Source organism: Perognathus longimembris, chromosome 10, assembly GCF_023159225.1.
Source record: "Perognathus longimembris pacificus isolate PPM17 chromosome 10, ASM2315922v1, whole genome shotgun sequence".
NCBI lineage: Eukaryota > Metazoa > Chordata > Mammalia > Rodentia > Heteromyidae > Perognathus > Perognathus longimembris.
This window is the reverse complement of record NC_063170.1, coordinates 2881503-2901381: the sequence shown is the minus strand read 5'-3', so window position 1 is coordinate 2901381 and position 19879 is coordinate 2881503. Positions and strand designations below refer to the sequence as shown.

General features: G+C 47.7%; 1 protein-coding gene across 4 annotated transcripts in view; it reads right to left on the bottom strand.

The window, feature by feature from the left end:
• The window catches only part of Mbtps1 (membrane bound transcription factor peptidase, site 1), a 54936-nt gene that overhangs the window by 25254 nt on the left and 9803 nt on the right, over positions 1–19879 (bottom strand). For all 4 annotated transcript variants that reach the window (XR_007212269.1, XM_048355036.1, XM_048355035.1 and 1 more), the window contains exons 4-15: positions 16853–17056; positions 15836–15946; positions 15357–15466; positions 13137–13253; positions 12580–12647; positions 8863–8965; positions 6937–7088; positions 4156–4317; positions 3404–3548; positions 2433–2621; positions 1642–1814; positions 294–409 (exon numbers count right to left, since the gene is read on the bottom strand). Coding sequence is in view for 3 of the 4 variants with exons in the window: in XM_048355036.1 (XP_048210993.1) it covers positions 294–409; positions 1642–1814; positions 2433–2621; positions 3404–3548; positions 4156–4317; positions 6937–7088; positions 8863–8965; positions 12580–12647; positions 13137–13253; positions 15357–15466; positions 15836–15946; positions 16853–17056 (1650 nt within the window). In the remaining variant the exon portion in view is untranslated. The remainder of the gene's footprint in view (positions 1–293; positions 410–1641; positions 1815–2432; positions 2622–3403; positions 3549–4155; positions 4318–6936; positions 7089–8862; positions 8966–12579; positions 12648–13136; positions 13254–15356; positions 15467–15835; positions 15947–16852; positions 17057–19879) is intronic.

Sequence of the window (19879 nt, the reverse complement as noted above, 5' to 3'; positions counted from 1 at the left end):
AGGAGAAGGCAAGGAATAAAGGACCATGCATTGCTAACTAACTGGTGCTGGCTCTTTATCTGTGCTCAAAGTAACTTAGAATTAAAACTAAAGCAAAATAAAGACTGCAGACATCTCTGCCCACCATGTCCAACAGTCCTGTGCTTAGCCAGGCATCACAGACATCACCACCAAGGATGTGTGCTTGTCAGCAAAGCCTCCCTCCTGGCCTCTGCCTGGACAGGAGTCCATGCCCAGGTTTCCTTCAGTGGTTCATTTTCAGACATTTAACACATGCCCAATGTGCGGCTCACCATACTGGGTGGCATCAAAGCATGTGAAGGGAGAGCCCAGGACCTCCACAAAGTAGCCCATGCTTCTCACGTGCTGGTACATATCCCTGAAGTTTGTGTGGATGTGATCACCATTCCTGAAAAGCAAAAGCCACAGCGATAAAGGCCCATCCTGCCATAGAGTTACCTTGGAAGTGCAGCTGTCTTTGAAGGAGCAGTGCTATCCTGGGCAGAAGCAGCACTTTGGCGGCAGCACAAAAGTAAGCTGCTAGAAGCCACTGAATCTGACAGTGAGCTTAGGGCACAGCCACAGGAGGCAGAGAGTCTGGCTCACAGCCCAGACAGCGAGCGCCTTGCCTTCCATCAGAGACAGCGTGAGGCTGACAGGCCACAGGGCCCCCTGATGGGGCTCTCCGGCCCTCCAGGAGAACCAAGGACCAGGCCAGTCAGTACTCCCTGGCCACCCTCCAGTAGCACTAAGTATGCTGGCTCCTTGGTGAGGCACAGCTGGGCATGCTGTTCTCCGATCTCCACCTGCGCTTGATGCTCTATCCCAGTCTTCCAGGTCCTCTCACGCCCTCTGATCCCAGACTCTAGTCCAACCTTCCAGTGCCTCTCATCTGCCTACTTCAAACATGGACCTAAATAATGAACCCAAAGCAGAAATGTGTCTGGCTTTTGGGCCAAGAGCAATGTGTCTCAGCTGGCCTATAAGGGATAGAGAGTGGGCAGGGATGTGTGAGGGGCCATAGAGGGAAACAGCCCAGCCCCGCCCAGCCAGATCGAGTCCCAAGAGACATTAGGAGAGCTTGTTTTCATGTGACACTTGGGAAAGTGTTGGAACGGGGGTGACACAGTGAGGCCATATGTCACCCAGGTGTGGGATGATGGTAGAGAGACCCAGCTGGGGGCAGAGGGACACATGGAAGGACAGGGCAGCTGAAGGTGGCACTGACTGCACTTAGGGGCTAAATGAATGGAGGTGTGAGGGGAGGATGATAATGTTTCTACAGCACTTTTTTTTTTTTGGTGCCAGTTCTGGGTCTTGAAATCAGGGCGCTGTCCCTGAGCTTCTTTGCTGGAAGCAAATGCTCTACCACTTGAGCCAAGCATTTCTGGCTTCTTGATGGTTAGTGGAGATGAGTCTCAGCCTTTCCTGCCTGAGCTGGCCTCACATTGCCATCCTCAGATCTCAGCCTCCTGAGTAGCTAGGATGTCAGGTATGAGCCACCGGCACCCGGCCAAGGCACAGTTCTTTATCTATGAATGTTTCAGAGAAGTCAGGATGTCCTCAGAGCACACTAGGATGGCAACAGGGGTGTCACGAGGATAGGGGTTTGCGGGGCCTCCGTGCGAGGCAGCGGCTTACCAATCCAGGGGATCGTTCTTCATCCTTAAGTTGTCCCTGGGGAAATAGCCCGGTGGGTAGCGGAGGTTGTGGTACTGATCCCACAGGACACGCTTGCTCCGAGGAGGGGTGGGAATTATTTTCACCTTAATTGGGAGCTTCACTGTTGACGTCTGTTCAGCACCATTTTTTACCTTAAAAAAGAAAACAATAATCCCTGGAAATTTGGAATGTCCTTTCCCAGGAAAAACTCTCAGGTTTTCAAGTTTAAAATTATCTTTCCCTTTCTTTCTCTTAGGTTTTCTTGAAACAGAGTCTCACAATGTAGCCCAGGCTGGTCTTGAATTCTGAATACTCCTGCCTCAGTCTCCCAAGTGCTGGGGGGTTACGGTATGTACTACCATGGCTAGCTTTAAAAATTCGTCTACTTACTAGTTGAACCCACATTACTTAAACACAAGGCAACAACAAACACTCAGGTATCACTACTAATTCCATTCTAACTCAAGAGTTGAAGACTTAAAATTCAATGCACTCTGTAAGAGAGACTAAAGCCACACAGGACTAACTCTGTACCTCCTTTTAGGAAGGCCTGTTTCTGATGTGCCCAGGCAGGTCTTTGGTGCTGTGGGCCAGCAGCAAAGCAAGCAGCACAGCTCTCTGTGGAGCTGGTTATAAACACAGCTGCTCTCGAGGCTGTGGACACTGGCCCAGGGACATCCTGTCTGCCCACTGTGCTTCACACACACCCCTTTCTGGCAAGGGGTGGTAAACGGTCAAGAAAAAGGAGCCCCTTCCTGGCATGGCCTTACTTCTGTCTCTGCTGGGGAGGCCACTGTGATCATGACGTGGCCCTGGGCAATGCCTTCCCAGGAAGCCGCCTTCTTGGTCACAGAAATGGAGATGGCCAGGTAGCCAGACCAAGGCCACAAAACCGAAGAGTAGGAGAAAGCGACTTCAATGTTGTCTCCATTCTGTGGTAAGTAGGGCTGCCAGTCAGGCTGCAGGAAAACAGAAGCCAAACCAAGATGGAAGTGAAATGCGTGCAGAAAACACACTGAAAGCAGAAAGGGCTCCTATCCTTCATTACCTGCACTAGTTACTGAGAAACACTTCAATAACATGGGCAACATGATACACTGACACCTAGAAGCCTGGGGTCTGTCTGAAAGATACCAGCTAAGCCTGGAAACCACTGTGTCAAATGATCTTCCCACATTACATAAAAAAGTGGGACACATGCACAGAAGCTCTCTGACAAAGAACTTTTACCTGAGTGGAAAGCTTATGTAAATAAAAACCCTCAGATTTGAGGTTAGATGCCAGCGAGTTTTATACTGGAAGAATCCCCAGAACATGGATTCTAATTCTTGCCTACCATGCACTTCAGATTAGGGCTGGTAAGATCTTCTTAAACGGTGGCAGTGTTAGCAGAGTGGGGCTATAAAGAATGTTCTTTTTTTCCCCCACGGTTCCTTATTGTTTTGATAATGTCTACCCAGTAAGTAAGCAGTCAAAGAACTACAAAGAACCTTCCAAACCCAAAGGCCAAGGAGCAAAGGAATGAAAGCTGAGCCTGCATCACAGCCCCCATGATGCAGATGGAGAAGCCAGGGGGCCACACCTGAGACACCGAAGACTGAGACGGTGCAGGACTGGGTGAGAGAAACTCGTGTCCTCTACAGAAGAGAAGGGCATCTTTCCTTCCTGCACTTCAGGACAGATAAGTAAGGCAAAAACATCTGGGCCATGCTAAGCCACCATCCAGTCAGAGAAGCATCACCTTATCCACAATTCTGCCAGTGACTCCCATGCCATTGAGAATGGTGATGTTAACGATGGTTGGCATTCCTCCGTAGTAGATGGGCTGTGAGCAGTAGGGCCACATGTAGGGACACTCAGTCAGGTCGACGTAGCTGGGGCTCAAGCTGGAATAAGGAAGAGGATGTCAGAAATGCAGGCCTTGGCAGTGACAGAGGAAGAGGAAACGATGAGCGCATGGTCCTGCGTGCAGGGCTGGGGTGGTGGGAGGAGTGTGATGGGGGGCACTCCTGGGCTCAGAAGGACACCAGGCTGTCTGTGGGAAGACCTGCCTCTGCAGGCTGGGAAGGTGGGAACTGCTCTGACCGACAGAGAACAGGTGTGTGGCCAGCCCCAGTGGAAACTTCAACCTAAGTCTCAGGAGGGCATCCCTGGGCAGAAACACGCACATGTGTGGATGTAGTTTACTGTTGGGGCTGGGGATTCTTTCTTGCAAAGTTTCTGTAAATCTCTGTCAAAAGTTTAAATATGCCAAACATGGAGTAGCCAGTGGCTTTAGCCACTTACACTGAAGGTAACAGAACCTCTAATGCTCAACAGTGGTTCGAGTTCTGCCAGTCAGCACCCCAGTAGAAGCTGCATCGTAACCTAGGACTGAGCACCCGAGTGCCACGTGACCAGTGAAGGCTGAGTGTTTTTGAAGCTCTTATGTGCAGAGGGAAAACTCCAAGGGAACAGTGAAAGAGAAAGTCCTCCTGAGGCCAGCATACCCACCTGGCCTGTGGCTTGTAGCTGTTGAGGATCTGATAGGCTCTAAGCAGATCCAGTTTGCCATGGCCCTGCTCAAACATGTTGGCTCCAGGAAGCCTCCGGGCTGATGCGATCAGCGCCTGCTTCATACTGGCAGGATTCACCAGCTCACGTTTCTGGACTGTGCTGCAGGAAGAGTGAAGATTTGCTTGTTTTCTCACAGTGAAAGAATGAAAATCAGACTGCCCCTAATTGTGGATGTGCAACCATGTGGCCTCTGGTCTTGTTTTCTTTCTCACAGGGGTTTCTTGGGGGAAGCCAAGCAAAGTGACTCACTGTTGTACCTGCCTCAGGACAAGCTCAGTAAGTGACCTTCCACAGGGCTTTTCTGAACAGTGATTTTATCCAGTCTGCTTGTTTATGTGAAATTAGTTTTCCCAATAATGACTAAATCCATCACATAGGTTCCAGGAGGTAAGAATAGTAAAGAGGTATGGTCCCCAAGGTGGGGGCCAACACAACCTGGGACATCAATCAGCTGGCTGGGGAAGAGAAGGACCACGAGTGGCCGCTGACAGGACAGAGGTGTGGGCTGGAGACTGAACCTTTGTCTCTCTGTTCCCAGATTTGGAGGATGAGCCAACCGGGGTGATGAGGACTGACCAGGCAGCCCCTGGGCCGCTTTCAGTGTTTCATGGTCAGGACGCATCTCAACAAACTCAGACCCAGCTCTACCTGGCTGGGAACCTACCTAGCTCTAGCATGAAAACATTCACTGAGGTCTCTAACAGTCATGTTTAGAGTCCCCACTTCTGCCATGAGTAGCAGGAAATGTTTCTCTTTTTCTATTTGTCCCTACTTTAACTTTTTATGTTTTACTAAAATAAATTTTTGCTAACATTTTTTAAAAATTCATTTTGTCACCTCGTCCCTCAGAGGGACGAGGTAACAAACAGTACAAGAAATGTATCCAATGCCTAACGTATGAAACTGTAACCTCTTTGTACATCAGTTTGATAATAAAAATTTGAAAAAAAATTCATTTTGTCTACCCATAGCTTTTATACAAGTAAATTTTAACCTCCAAATTGAGAAGAAAAATCAGTAAGCACAAAGCCTTGAAGTATTTTCCTATGACAGAGGTTGGTCTCAGAGGGAAGGCAGGCTTTCTGACAGAAGAAGAGGAACTAGAGGATGATTAATTCTTAATGGCAGAATAAAAGAACTTCTGGAAGCTATAGGTCACTAGCCCTCCTCCTCTTCCAGCCTATAAAGCAAAGGGAAAGGTCAGGCTCCGCTTCCCTGGGGCTCTGCATCTATGGGAGCTATTGTCAAGTCACAAGGTATTCCCAACATCACAATAGGTGTTTTTATCTTCAGCAGGAGATGAGAGCAAAAGCTTTCCTTGATGCTGAAGATGCCTGCAGTCACAGCTGTCACGGGATGGCAAGCGCACCGGCCCTCTCTTCCTCCCTCCCCCAGCAGCACAGATGGGACAGCTCCACTGACACTGGAACCCTCACTTCCGGCTAAGGATCACACGGGGGGGGGGGGGGGGGGGGGAGGGGGGAAATGGACTATGTTTTGTTACCAGAATCCACAGCACTGGAAACAGGAGCCCTGGCTGAATCCTCGCCACTTGGCAAGAACAAAAGCATGAGTAATCTGTGTAGAGCCCACCCCTGCCTTCCCTCCCCAACCTGTCTCACTCTAGAGCTGCCTCCTGGGGGACCGCAACACTAATGGGAGAGATGATGTTTCTAGCAGGCAAAAGCAACGAAGAGGCCAATGTCAGCACTTTCTAGAACCTGCCTCTGACCTGTAGGAGAGGACAGATACCTTTGCCAAGGATTATTAACAAAATAATCTCTGCCATTAGAAGTTAAAACAAACATGCTTACTTCAAGAAGCATTTACTATCATTTGTCTAGTTTAAAATTTAAATTAGCGCAGAAAAGATTTTACATATGCAATGTTTTCACAACAGTGTTCCGATGAGGACCACAGCTAGACAGAAGTAAATTTACTGAGAGATAGAGGGGTTGCAGTGTCAAAAATGAATGCAAGGGCTGGGAATGTGGTCTAGTGGTAGGGTGCTCGCCTAGCACACATGAAGCCCAGGGTTCAATCCCTCAGCATCACATACACAGAACAAGCCAGAAGTGGTGCTGTGGCTCAAGTGGTAGAGTGCTAGCCTTGAGCAAAAGAGTTCAGGGACAGTGCCCAAGCCGAGTTCAAGCCCCAGGACTGGCAAAAAAACGAATGCAAGCTTCAAAGGCTGGTGTTTAGCGCTGTAAGGATGTGGCCACAGGCAGGGCAGGGCGCTTCCACCCCGCCTGCCACGCCTGGGAGCTTCCGTCTATCTGCTATCTGCAGAGAAGGGCTTGTGACTCAGCTCTGCTCTGCCGCAGATGAGATTGGACAGGGCCACCAGGAAAGTAGGTAGGCTAGCCCACTTCACAGCCCTGCTGCTCTCTCTCTCTGTACCCACGACATCACAGTGGACATACTAGGTGGGTATAAAAAAGCTGACAGCTTCTAACAGAAACAGGACACAGCAATACATGGCACGCACAGCTCCAGCACACGAATGTATTGAAAACTGCAGCCAATAGCTGTTCTCCACGCACAATGCTCTCTGGCTTCCTCCGGCTTACAAAGTGTGTTGGCACACATCACCTAGCCCTAACAGTGGGAACCCAAACTCTCCTGCCTTGAGCCCCAAGCCCAGTCTGCCCCGATGTTGCCCCCACCACCACGTCTGCCCCGAGGCCAGAGCTGCCACTGCGTGCTGCACATGCTTACCTCACTAACAGGGTGACAGCGCCAGCAACCACTGGAGAGGCGACACTGGTCCCTGAGAGGGCCCGACACCCCCCCTTCACACCAGAACCCCGTACTCCAGCACCATAGGTGACGATGTCAGGCTTCACACGACCATAGCCCCCTGGTAGTTCCTAGAAACAAGAACAGCTTGATTTCCCCGGGGACCCAGGCACACAGCTGCGCTGCGTGGGGATAGGAGGGAATAAACCAGGAAATAACCAGGAAAGAAACATGGGACTTCACACACTGAAACCTGAGGCAGCTACTGGCTCGACTCTGAAATTCCCTGTAAACCAGAAACAAGCTTCAGGGCTAATGTGGGATTCAAAGTTATTTTTAGTATGTTCCATAATAACCACTAAAAGAAGACAGGCAGAAAACAAATGATTTTTTTAACGCTAGTATTTTAACTAGTTGCTAAAACCAGACACTAGTTGGTATGAGTAGAACTGAGAAACTGCTCTCTCAAGTTTTAAATATTAGAAGAATCAGAAAATTAAAAATTAGGGAAAAATAAGCATGCTTCTGTATTACAAAAAAAACAACAACAAAACACAAAGCACCTGGTCTGACTGTTTCAAAGGGCTGAAGCCATGCAGGATGACCAAAGTTTCACAGTGAACCTGCAGTGAGTTCAACTAAGCACTTCGTAAGCCTCCTGAAATTTGGGGGCAAAGTGAGAGGCACAACAGACTCTGATGTTCCTTTCCACCTCCCCCCTTCCTTTTTTTCCTTATTATATAGTCTAGTTGGCCTTAAACTTGTTACCCTCCTGCATATGAGACTACAGCACCACCACACTTGGCCAGTACCTTACATTCTGTTGAGAAAAAGCATAAAATGTCTTACACAAGGAGTGCAGGGGGACCTGTGGGCACTGAGGGAAAACATGTCAGCCTGAGCACTCTCCGTAGGTAACTAAGGAATACTTCTCAGGTGGCCACTGAAAAGCAAGTCCCTGCTGAGGGCCAAGGGCATGAAACCCACCACAGTTCAGTGAAGGCACCAACACAAGAGCCTGTCTCCTCTGACTGAGGAGTGCAGTAAGGACACACAGCCCAGCCCAGAGTGGCGTCCCTGGCGTCCAGGCAATGGCAGCTCCAGCAGGTGGCATGCCGTGAATGCATCAGGAAGCGAGCCCTGGCAGCTAACAGGGGGCACCAGGGAGCCCACAATGTCTGGCCCTAAGGCTGCCATGGAAGACTATCCTATGGAGTTCTACAGATGTGAATGCGTCCCAAGTGTGAATCTGGGGCCTTACTTCATGGACCTCGAGTTTGGCCCATGGCAAGTTTGAGCACCAAGAGATGACCTGACCCCAAAGAATGCCAGGACAGGTGGCCCCCAGACACCTCAAAGGAAAAAGTATCCAAGTGTTGCTCTGAGGGGGCTCCAAATTCTGAATCAAACGTCTTGTTGCTGGGCAAGGAGGGTGAGCTAGGACTGTGTAACCAAAGCCCAAGAAGCTGGGTTATAAACTTGCTGGGAGTCATTCTGATTTTGTGAAACGAAATACAATTATTTCCATGTTAGCAGAGTTCATATTAAGCTTTTCTTACTGGATTTACTTTGTAAGGTGAAAAAAACAATAATCTCACTTACACTGAGGAGCCCCTTCCTAACTAGTTAGTAAGGGTGAGTGAGCACGAGTCCAGCTCACCTATGAGCAAGTTACTCAGAAACAAGCCCAGAGGAGGAAATGGGAAATGGACGTAGAACCCCATGCCTCACAGTGGCTCTGGGCGCTAGGCTGAGGCAGCACACACCAAAGGAGCTGGAAGGGCCGTCTTCATAAAGGGCCTGCACCCGCAGCCCTGGCTGCTGTCTACTGGGCACTAAGAAGTCCGTCTCAAGGCTCAGACCTAGGCTCTGGGAGCCATGTTAGACTAGTACAGGAAAGCATACCCAGGTAGTCATTCCCCTGGAAGAAAAGCGGGCGATGTTATCTTCAAAGTCAATGCCACCCACTCCAATCACATCCATCTGATCAGCAGGGTTATTCAGAGTGCTAAATTGGGACACACAAAAAAAGGGGGGGGGGGGAGAGAGAAATAATTTATAACGAATCATTCAAACAAGAAAAAACACTGCCAGAAAGAGCTAAAGCTTCCTTAGGTTCTTCTGTGACAAGGCCTATGCACCTCTGGCAGGCTGCCACCCCTCCGCTGTCTTGTGAGGTGCCATCACCTCGATCACCTCTACCTGCGGGGTTCTTCCTCTTCTCCTTCTTCTCCTCCTCACCTTACCACAAGGGCAGATATCCCCTTCAACTCCAGGATCCCTAGCTCACTCCCTGCCCTGAACCTCCCAGGAGGGAACATGTCACAAATCCAGCACCTACCTATGTAACCTCACATCACTTCTGAGTTGTTCCAAGAGAACAGCAGATTAGCCACACATCAATATCGCTGCAGTCTGAGGTTGAAACTTCAAATGACCTTTAACAGTGCACCTCACTTCTTCAGACAATGTGAATACAACCATTACCCTACCATCTTCAGCCCTTAAAGAAAGTCCTCAGAGAATGGCCAAGAAAAAAAAAAAACAGGCTGTTCTCTCCTGTACCTCAAGGGTACTAGATGTGCAAAGAAGCTACTGTGAAATTAGTAATGACAAAAACATATAAACTGTTAAGTCAACACGAAGCGCTTCTGAAATGGCCAATTATGAAGTTGGACACATGTCTAAGCTCCAGTACCAAAAGGAAAAACTTTGCCAATTCAACAACTATAACAGACTCCAAGTGACTGAAAAGGTAACAGCAAGACTGCAGTGTCTTCAAACCACACCCAATCAACAACGACACTGACATCTGAGCTCGGTGGCCTCAACATGCCAGAGGAGAGGGGGCCATTCAGAGGCCCCCAAATGGCTTTCCTCTGGCTAATGCTAGTTGTCTGCACAGTCCCATGAATTCAAGGAGCAGAGGCTAAGAGAAGCCACTAGTAGAACCTCTCACTGAGAACACACTGCCTTCCTACTCACCCTCAACCCGTCAACCCCTATAACATTCAAGAGTGTCAGAAAGGGAAGCCATTGAGACGTCACTGCTGGAACTGAAAAGGAGACAGCCACAACTACAGATTCAGGTTGGGGTACAGGGCCCTGAGAGATCCTGGCGAGGGGCCTGAGTGGGACGAACACATGTCTCACTTTCAGCCAGCATGCTTCTGTCCTCTGACCTCTCCGATGCCTGCACCCGTCTCCAGCTGGGTGACAGGGATGGATCATGTGGCATCTGCCATCACCGCAGAGTCACTGAAGATGCCAGGTCCATGTGTGCACTACGAGCACACAGTAAGCTCAGACAAAGCCTTCCTCTCTAGGTTTTCCTGCTGCCACAATTTACATTCACTGCTCTGACTAAAAACTGTCCAACACAACTTCCCACAAAAGCCGTGGGGTTTCAGGAGGGCGACTGCGTGACAAAGTAGTAACAACAGCATGGAAAAGAGCAGATAGACATGAACAGGAGGACTGGCAGCAGGGATAGAGAGAGAGGGAAGGCAAAATAAAATAAACCCGGCTTCTACTACAGACACAGGAGGACCAGACCTGAGGTAAAGGTGCCAGCTGTACATAAAGGTGAGCCAACAGGTTCTGACTAGAGTTGGCCAACAGTGGCTGTGGACCCAACCAAGTACCACCTGTCTTCCTAAGTATGGTTTTAGCAGAGCACAGCCATGCCCACCCACTTCCACATAACCCATGGCTGCTTTCATGCCACAAGGCCAAAGCCAAGTAGCAGAGACTATCTGGCCACAAAGCTTGAAATGTTTACTCTTTGATCCCTAACAGAAAGTTTGCCAATTCCAGCCTAGAATTCCAAGGCCCTTGAAAATTGAGGGGAAAAAAATGTGGACTTTTATCTACCAGGCAATATGATGCAGTGTACACTACTGAGTGAAGAGCCATGAGGGAACTATTTGAACAGCAGGAATACACACAAAAAGGAAGGGAAGAGTACGCACAGTGGTCTCCCTAGAGCCTCGCTCCACCACTGTAACCGCTACATGAGCGGTGCTATGTCTCATTTGCCATTCCCTATGCCCTCACTCAGTGACAGGCAAAGAGCTGGGGCTTAGAAAAGAGAAGGCCCGAGGCCAGGAATGTGGCCTAGTGGCAAAATGCTCGCCTCATACACATGAAGCCCTGGGTTCCATTCCTCAGCACCACATATATAGAAAAAGCTGGAAGTGGCGCTGTGGTTCATGTGGCAGAGTGCTAGCCTTGAGCAAAAAAAAGCCAGGGACAGTGTGCTCAGGTGATGAGTTCAAGCCCCAGGACTGGCAACAGAAACAAAACCAAACAAGAAAAGAGAAGGCCCTCAGCCTGGGGGCAGGTCAGCTCAAACACCTGGGTTCACTCCAGTCTATACCTAAAGAGCTGGAGGGAAAAGGACTAAAGCAAGGAAGAGCTAGGAAACTGACAAGCTAGCAAGTGGGAACTGAGCAGGGGTGTTAGAAATGGGAGGCAGGGGACCAGGAGGAACATGTGCAAGGAAAATGAGGAAACCTAACTGGGGCTTTTCGGGGAAGAGGAATGGGAAGAGCAGTCCAACCACTGACAATTGTATCTCGCAACACGCATTGCCATGCCACAGCCAATTCAGAACCTTGGACCTCTTGCAAGGGGAGAGTCATTTGCTAAGCTAGGTGATTCATTATTCACATCTGTTCACCTGCATAAACACCGACCTTACATAGCTTAGCCACATAGCTTAGCCTCAGAGCATGCCGTGGGTGCTTTGCATTAGCTCCCTTTATCCTCCAGACAAGCTGCCTTCCCACAGCAGGCGCCCCAGCCGGCTGTCCAGCTGGATGCAGTGTGTCCACATCAGAAGCACATGCACACAGGGAGGACAGACAGGTGTCTATGCCCCACTGTGCACGGCATGTAGAACACACGCCCAGCGTTTCCCCTCTGCCCTGGGTTACCGCAAACAGTTCACCCAAGGCACTCAATAACAGAGGACACGAAGCACAAAAAATCACTTGCCAACATTAAGCACAGAATAAAAAATCAGAGGGGCAGGTAGAAAGAAACTGAGGTCTAAAGCTATACAAAGCTGCTGGTGGGCTGTGTTTCTTGCCACTTGGCTTCTGCTGCTCTCCTACCCGGGCCTCTCAGAGCCCCTAAAGCAGCAGGACGCACCTGCTCACTCACGCAAGCTTCAGGGTGTGCACTCCATCTTTTCCAGAAAGGCAGGCACTCCTCTACTTCTCCTTGAACCCCCTGTGCTTTATATATAGTCGCATTCTTAATAAATACTCAGAACCCATTCCTTCCTAACATATTCATTTTTCTGACACCTTTCAGGAGAGGTAGAAAAAGTATTAAGAAATTTAGAACCATAACCCCTCTGGTACATCAGCTTTATATAATAGCAATTAAAAGAAAGAAAATTACAATCTGCAGCTTTTTTTTTTTTTTAAGAAACAGAAGAATGGTTTTGTGCTGACAACTGCTGAGTGGATTGGTAAATACTCTGGGGTTTCTTATACATTGTTAATTGACAATATTTGCAACACAGAGTTTTAGATACAAGCAAGTACTCATGGACATATGCACAGAGTGACAATAGAAAAACATCCCAAGACCATCCTTGTTGAGGCCACTTACCCATAAAGAGGTCCGTCGTTGCCAATAGCAGAAACCATGATTACGTTGTTAGCAGTTAATTCCCACACCTACAAAATTAGCATGCATTTAGTTAATAAAAGTATACCACTCTCAACAATCAACACATAATTATCATGAAAATCCTATGACTTCTACAAACAGTCTTAAAAAAGAAGAGGAGCCTCTCTATGGCAGCATGGTCATGACAAGGTGGGCACATCTGGACACAGGTGTAGAGCAAGAATAGCACAGCTCACCAGCCTGGCTCCTGAAGACACCACGGGGACGGGGAAGGAAGGGGAATGGTGTGGAGTGGAGTGGAGTGGAGTGGAACGCAGTGGAACTGAGTGGAGCAGAGCAGAGCAGAGCATACCTAGGTTAAAAAGGAACCAACAGGGCTGCATGTGCTCCTCTGCAGGCCTTTAACTCACTGGCTTATGACACACAGGTCATTAAAGCTCATGTCACTAACTCTCTGTTTTCATAAAGCATTAACACACTAGAAATTACAGAGACGGGAGACAAAAGAGCAAGAGCTATGCAACCACTTGACCAACCTTGTCGACAAAAGGGTGATCCATGAAGTCAGGGCCGCCAATGCTAAGGTTCAGTACATCGATCTTCTTCAGGATGGCATAGTTGAAGGCATCCAAAAACCATGACGTGTAAGACACCTAGTTAAATTAAAACAGCCCCCAGTGTTTCAGTCTCAAAAAGCTATGACACTTTTTCTAAGGATAAAGTAATTTGTGTGTGTGTGTGGTGGTATTAGGGTTTGAACTCAGGGCCTCATACTTGCTAGGCTGGCATAATACCAACAAGCCATGCTTTTAGTCCCTCCGAAGTTTCTTTAAAACAAAGAGACAAACGTAAATAAATCCCAAGCACAAATAAGGCTCTGGAGTATAAGATATGCCACCACAAACTTCTAGTCTTGGGGCGGTGCTGCACAGGTGGCCGTATCTGCAGGTACACAGGCATCTCTTCGCTTGTAGTGTGCCGTCACAATGAAACTGTGCAGTCACAATGAAACTGTGCACACAGTGCTCAAAGTCACTTACGCTTCAGTCTGCACATAAAATCGTTTTTTTCCTTAAAATATTAGTAGCTTACCTTTTTAAGTCACCAGCATAAAAGTACAAACAAAACAAAATACCAGGCTTCTAATTGCCCTTCTTATAAAAGGATTCCTAAGGGGCTGGTAATATGGCCTAGTGGCAAGAGTGCTTGCCTCGTGTACACGAAGCCCTGGGTTCGATTCCCTAGCACCACATATATACAAAAAGCCAGAAGTGGCGCTGTGGCTCAAGTGGCAGAGTACAAGCCTTGAGCAAAAAGAAGCCAGGGACAGTGCTCAGCCCCGAGTCCAAGGCCCAGGACTGGCAAAAAAAAAGGATTCCTAAGACATGTGTCTAAAAGGAAAGGTTTAATGTATCTGCCTACCATCCTTCATCACTCAGTGATTAAACATCCTACACAGACCAATGCCAATGAGTTATTTCATAGTACCAAGTCTCTAACTGGCCATTCCTCCTACTTCCCATATGTATGTTATATTATTTTGTGGATTGCTGTTGTTGTTATTGTTTTTATTATTATTTTGCCAGTCCTGGAGCTTGAACTCAGGGCTTGGGCACTGTCCCTGAGCTTTTGCATAAGGATGGCACTATACAATTTGAACCACAGCACCACTTCCAGCTTTTTCTGTATTTATGGTACTGAGGAATTGAACCCAGGGCTTCATGCAAGCTAGGCAAGCACTCGACCACTGAGCCACATCCCCAGCCCCCACTGTTAATACAAAATTTTTACTGGGAAGAACAGAATAAGGATCAAAGGTTTCAGAAAGGCATTTTAGCAATGCTGGGGCTTTCCACTTAGGACTATGCACTTGATAGGCAGGTGCTTTATTGCTTAAATCATGCCTCCAAGCCCTTTTTGCTCTGGTTATTTGGAGATAGGGTCTCTCTCACTTTTTGCCCTGGACCAGGATCCTCCTTGTTTACACTTCCTGTTGATGACAGGTCCATACCACTGGAACCAGCTATTAGTTGAGATGGGATCTTATAAACATTTGCCCAGCTCTGCCTCCTGAACAACAAGGATTACAGGTATAAACCACCCACGCCTGGCTTTTAAAAGCAAGTCTCCATTTTCCAATGTGTAAGAGAAATAGCAAGAGGTGGTGGAAGAAGCCAAGACCCCCATGAGATGGAGATGGAGATGGAGATGTGAAGGACACTAAGGACTCACGGGACGGAGCAGGATGTCATTACCATTGCCTCTGGTGCTTCTGGGCTGTGTACTGCCTACTCAAAGACTACAGTCCCTCTCTTTTCTGCAGTTTTCAAATGACAAATGAGGGTACAAAGCCTAAAAATTCACACTGCCGAGCCTACAGTGTCAGTTACACAGTCCCTGCCCCCCAGGTGGTGGCAATTTTCCCAGAGAGACAAGCACAGAGCACATCATTATCGATCCACGAGTGCGATCTAGGGCATGGCAGCCTTGAGCATGCCCGAGGTCGAAGAAACAGAAAACTAAGGAATCACTCAATACGGCGGCCTTGGAGCAAGGTCTTCTAGGGAAGTCGATGCAAGCAGTGGTGGAAGCAGGGCAAAGTCACACAGAGGCAGAAAGGACTAAGGCAAGACTCTGGCACAAGTGGGGCGCCAGAGGTAGCTTGGCACCACTGACGGGCACTACTCATAAACACGTTTTTACTTTTTACATTTCAGTATGGGTCCCGTCCATTACAGGGGTCCCCAAACACCCACCTGATTGTTGGTAAAGACCCTGAAGATATGAAGCTCTGCATCTGGGGCAAATCCTTGGCATTCCCTCATGCTGGCAATCACGCCTGCCACAAATGTGCCATGGCCCAGACCTACGCCCACAGGAGAAAGAAGTCCTGTGAGACACTGCCATTGCACAAGTGCAATGCTGCCAAGCCGTCCACGCAAACCTCATTCTCCAGCCCTACTGGAGAACCTGGTGGCACTGTCCAGTACCCAAACTGCTGCCACCGCCACCCCTGTGAGGGAAGAGCACCCCACCCGGCACCCAAACTCTCCTGAGGTCTTTAGAAAAGCTTCTGCCATACGAAAAGGCACAAACAAGCGAAGTCTGACTACGTGACTGTGGGCCTAAGCACATAGGAAGGCACGCCCTCGGCCTGACAATGATGAGGACAAGGGGGAGGGACAGCCTGAGGCCTCTGGCAGCCATTCCCACTGTACTGCATGCTGATGCCTACCGTCATCCAGAGTCCGCTCATTGGTCCAGTTGGTTCTCTCCTTCACATTCTTAAAGTGGGGGTGCTTCTCACTCAGCCCAGTGTCAAAAACAGCAACCCTGACATTTGTACCTGTTCCAAAATGAAGACATACATGATCACATTTGGAAACATCTGTCTAAATTTGTATCTATAAAATCAAGTTATGCATTTTGGTGTGTACTTGTAATCCTGGCACTTGGGAGGCAAAGGTAGAAGGCTTAAGTTCAACCCTGAGCAACAGAGTGAAACACACACACAGTCTCTGAAAAATAAGTGTTTCTAGTGACTATAGAGAATTCTCACTCTAAAAATATAAAACCAGGAGGAGAAAATAATTTTACTAAAATGTCAGTCTATGAGGTATTAAACACTGAACTATCTCTGAGATGGTGAGGGCACAAGGATAAGAAACCACAGGAAAGGCAGCCAAACCAACTGTGGCAGCCTGTGGGCAAGATGCTGCCTTATAGTTGAGTAAGGGTAAAAATTCTCACATTAGCTCAAGCAGGGATTATTCAAAGATACAGCCTTCATAGTTTCTCGCTCTGAAACAGATCAGCAAGGGGCGTCATTCACTCAGCCACTCTACATACCAGGCACCAAACTCAAGCGATCAAAACTGATGATCACCAAGTTACACAAATCCAGGTGACCATCTTGGAACACGATCTCTTTCCTGGGAAATACAGACCCCTGAAGGCCAGCCAGCCAGCCAAGGCTTTGTGTATATGTGGATAGGAAAGACACGCTCTGCAAGATGCAATCTGCCCTTCTAGCCTCAGAGCAATAACAAAAGCAGGATACATCTGGCACCAATTAGAAAAGTCACAGAAGCAGATGCCGGGTACCAGAAGCCAAAGACAGGTGAAGATCACTGTGTGCAGCTCAACAAACAGCGAGGACAGACAGGTAAGATGGCAGGGCTGAGATGCTGGGCGCCACCCAAGATAGCCTCTGACCACAGACTTCACACCAGTCCCTGCGGATGGCACACACCTGTGTATCCCATCTGCCACAGCACATCTGCCTGCAGCGTCTGAGCGACCTGGCGTGGAATGGCTCTCAGCAACCGTCTACTTGAATGCCTTCCAGTGGCATGCCAGAAGCCAGAGCCCAGAGAGAGGCTGGCCCTCCGCAGGGGACGTGATGACTGCCACTTCTGGCTCCAGCGAGTTTCATTACAAGGCACAATAGGGTCCGCTAGAGTCGAGAAAGAGAACAATCAGAAGAGAGAAAAATGCACCACACCACAGCAGTGGTTACTTGAAATCTTATTTTAGGGGATTCTCTCCTTTTTAGGATTTTCTCAAAGCAATAGCACCCTATTTAGTTGCCATATTATTCCCAAACCATTCTTTACTTAGAATTTTCTAACCAAGATAAAGCAGAACAGGACTAATAAAAAAATTTTTAAGAAGTAAAGTTCTGCCAGGTGTGGTAGCACATGCCTGTAATCCCATCACTTGGGAGAGGATCTAGAATTTGAGGCCAACCTGGGCTATGTAAAAAGTTCCATGCCAGACTGGATTACTTATTGAGATCATCTTTAAAAAAATGTCACCTATGTTACCTCATTTTTCACTAGCTGCTTGTTCTCACTAAGCCAGAGAAGAAGTGACTGGCCACAAGGAAGTCATGAAGCTTTACGCTACTGCCTTGTACAACCGGGAAAGACTATGGTGGCCACTGAATCGATCTCTAGCTAAACCTTTAATTTTGGTGGGAGGAGGAGGGAGAGGGTTAGTTGGGGAAGGGTCTTATCCTAGGCTGTCCTTGAACTTGGAATCCTCCTGCTTCAGCATCTTGAGGGCTGGGATTACAGACCACAGGTATGCGCCATAGGTATGCCCAGTACATTAGGGCCTTTTAAAATGCATTGCTCAATATATCAATATTCTTACCTGGTTAAATCTCACATTTCAGAACATGGAAGAAATAACAAGAGGGAAGGAAGGAGAATTTCTGAAGATGATGGGATTGTTCTGTATAACAATGGACTATATACTTTTCAGGGAGGGGAGAGGTGATGGGGTTTGAACTCAGGGCCTGGGCACTTCCCTTAGCTCTTTTGCTTAAGGCTAGTGCTCTACCACGTTGAGCCACAGCTCCACTTCTGGGGTTTTTTTTTGAGTGGTTAATTGGAGATAAGAGTCTCACAGGGACTTTTCTACCCTGGCTGGCTTTGAACTGCGATCCTCAGATCTCAGCCTCCTAAGTAGCTAGGATTAGGGGCATGAGCCACTGGGCACTAGAATTCGACTGTATACTTTTGCCAAAACTTACCAAATTGTATTGTAAGAAAGATGAATTTTACTATTTGTAAATCCATTTTTTTTAATGGGAGAGAAAAGTGAGACAAATATGTTCTTTTACTTTCAGTAAGTTCATATTATAATGCACCCTCCATTTTAAGAACGAACCTGTACTAGCAGCTCTGTTTCTAATGCAAACAACTCTCCCAGGCTTAGCAGGTGACTCCTAGAGAGAACAAAATGTGGAAGTACACTCCAGCTCAGTGAAGTGAGTCCTGGCCCAACCCACACACCCTCTGCACGGTACCCTCTGCCGGTCTGTTTGCTAAGTCCCTACAGGAATAACCTGGACTTAACCAATACTCAATCAAGGGGCAGACTCTCTGCTTTACTCCGAATGAATCGCACTACACTTGCACTCTCAAACTCAGCTGTGACCTTCACTCTTAAAGAACAATTTAGAAAACCTGTAGTGCCATCAAGGAACGAAGATAACTTCATAATACCTTTAAATAGGGGCTGCGAATGTGGCTTAGCGGTAGAGTGCTTGCCTAGTATTCATGAAGCCCTTGGTTCGATTCCTCAGGAACACATAAACAGAGAAAGCCAGAGGTGGCGCTGTGGCTCAAGTGGCAGAGTGCTCTCCTTGAGCCAAAGAAGCCCAGGAACAGTGCCTAGGCCCTGAGTTGAAGCCCCAACACTGACCAAAAAAAAAAAAAAAAAATACTCATAATAGTACCTTTAAATACTGTCTTGTGCAAAATATGTTCATCTAGTCTGAGGGCTGTGGGATTACAACTAATGGCTGAAATCCAGCGTAGAACAGCATCATCACAAAACAAAGTAAGATGGTCTTCAAGTTAGAGAAAGAAACGATCACCGTTCTACATCATTTACGACACTCTGTACATTACTATCTTCACATGCCTGATTTCACTTCCTCTTCCAGGAGTCCAGTGAGGGGGGTGGTACATCCATTTTAAGGATGAGAAAAAAATGAAGCTTCAGTAAAAAGGAGTTTACTGCCCAAGGCCACCACCAAGGGTAAGAGGATCAGAGGCACTGTGTTTCCTTGTGGGATGATGCACACAGGACCACCGCCAGGACAGTCCAGGGTTCCTGTGCTAAAACATTCTACAGTGTTCTATGAGAGGAACAAAATACAGATGAATTCAAGTAAAACACAATGTATGTAAACTGACCAATTATCCAAGGTGTGATTTCCTTCCCCTGGATCATTTTAGAGTACCCTTGCCTTTTATTTTGCCAATCCTGGGGCTTGAACTCAGGTCTAGGCGTTGTCCCTGAGCTTCTTTTGCTCAAGGCTAGCACTCTACCACTGGAGCCATAGCACCACTTCTGGCTTTTTCTGTGTATGTGGTGCTGAGGAATTGAACCCAGGGCTTCATGCATGCTAGGCAAGCACTCTACCACTAAGCCACATTCCCAGCCTACTCTTGCCTTTTATGGAGAAAAATAATAATAATAAACATCTGGACTAGCAGAAAGGACTTTGAAGAACTTAGACCTCAGAAGTCTACAGCTGAGTCAAGAACTGGCTTCAAATACTATATGTTAACTTCTCAAAAAAATGCATGCATGAGGTTCCCGACCTAGTATGTGATAGACATTCCTTCTAGTGAAGGAAAAAACAGTAAACAGTTAAGACTAAAGCAGCTTAAACTAGTTTCCTGGTTCATGATGAAGAGGACAGCCTTTTCTTTTGGTAATATATACACTTTGGAAAATGCAGCATAGTAGTTTGAACTTT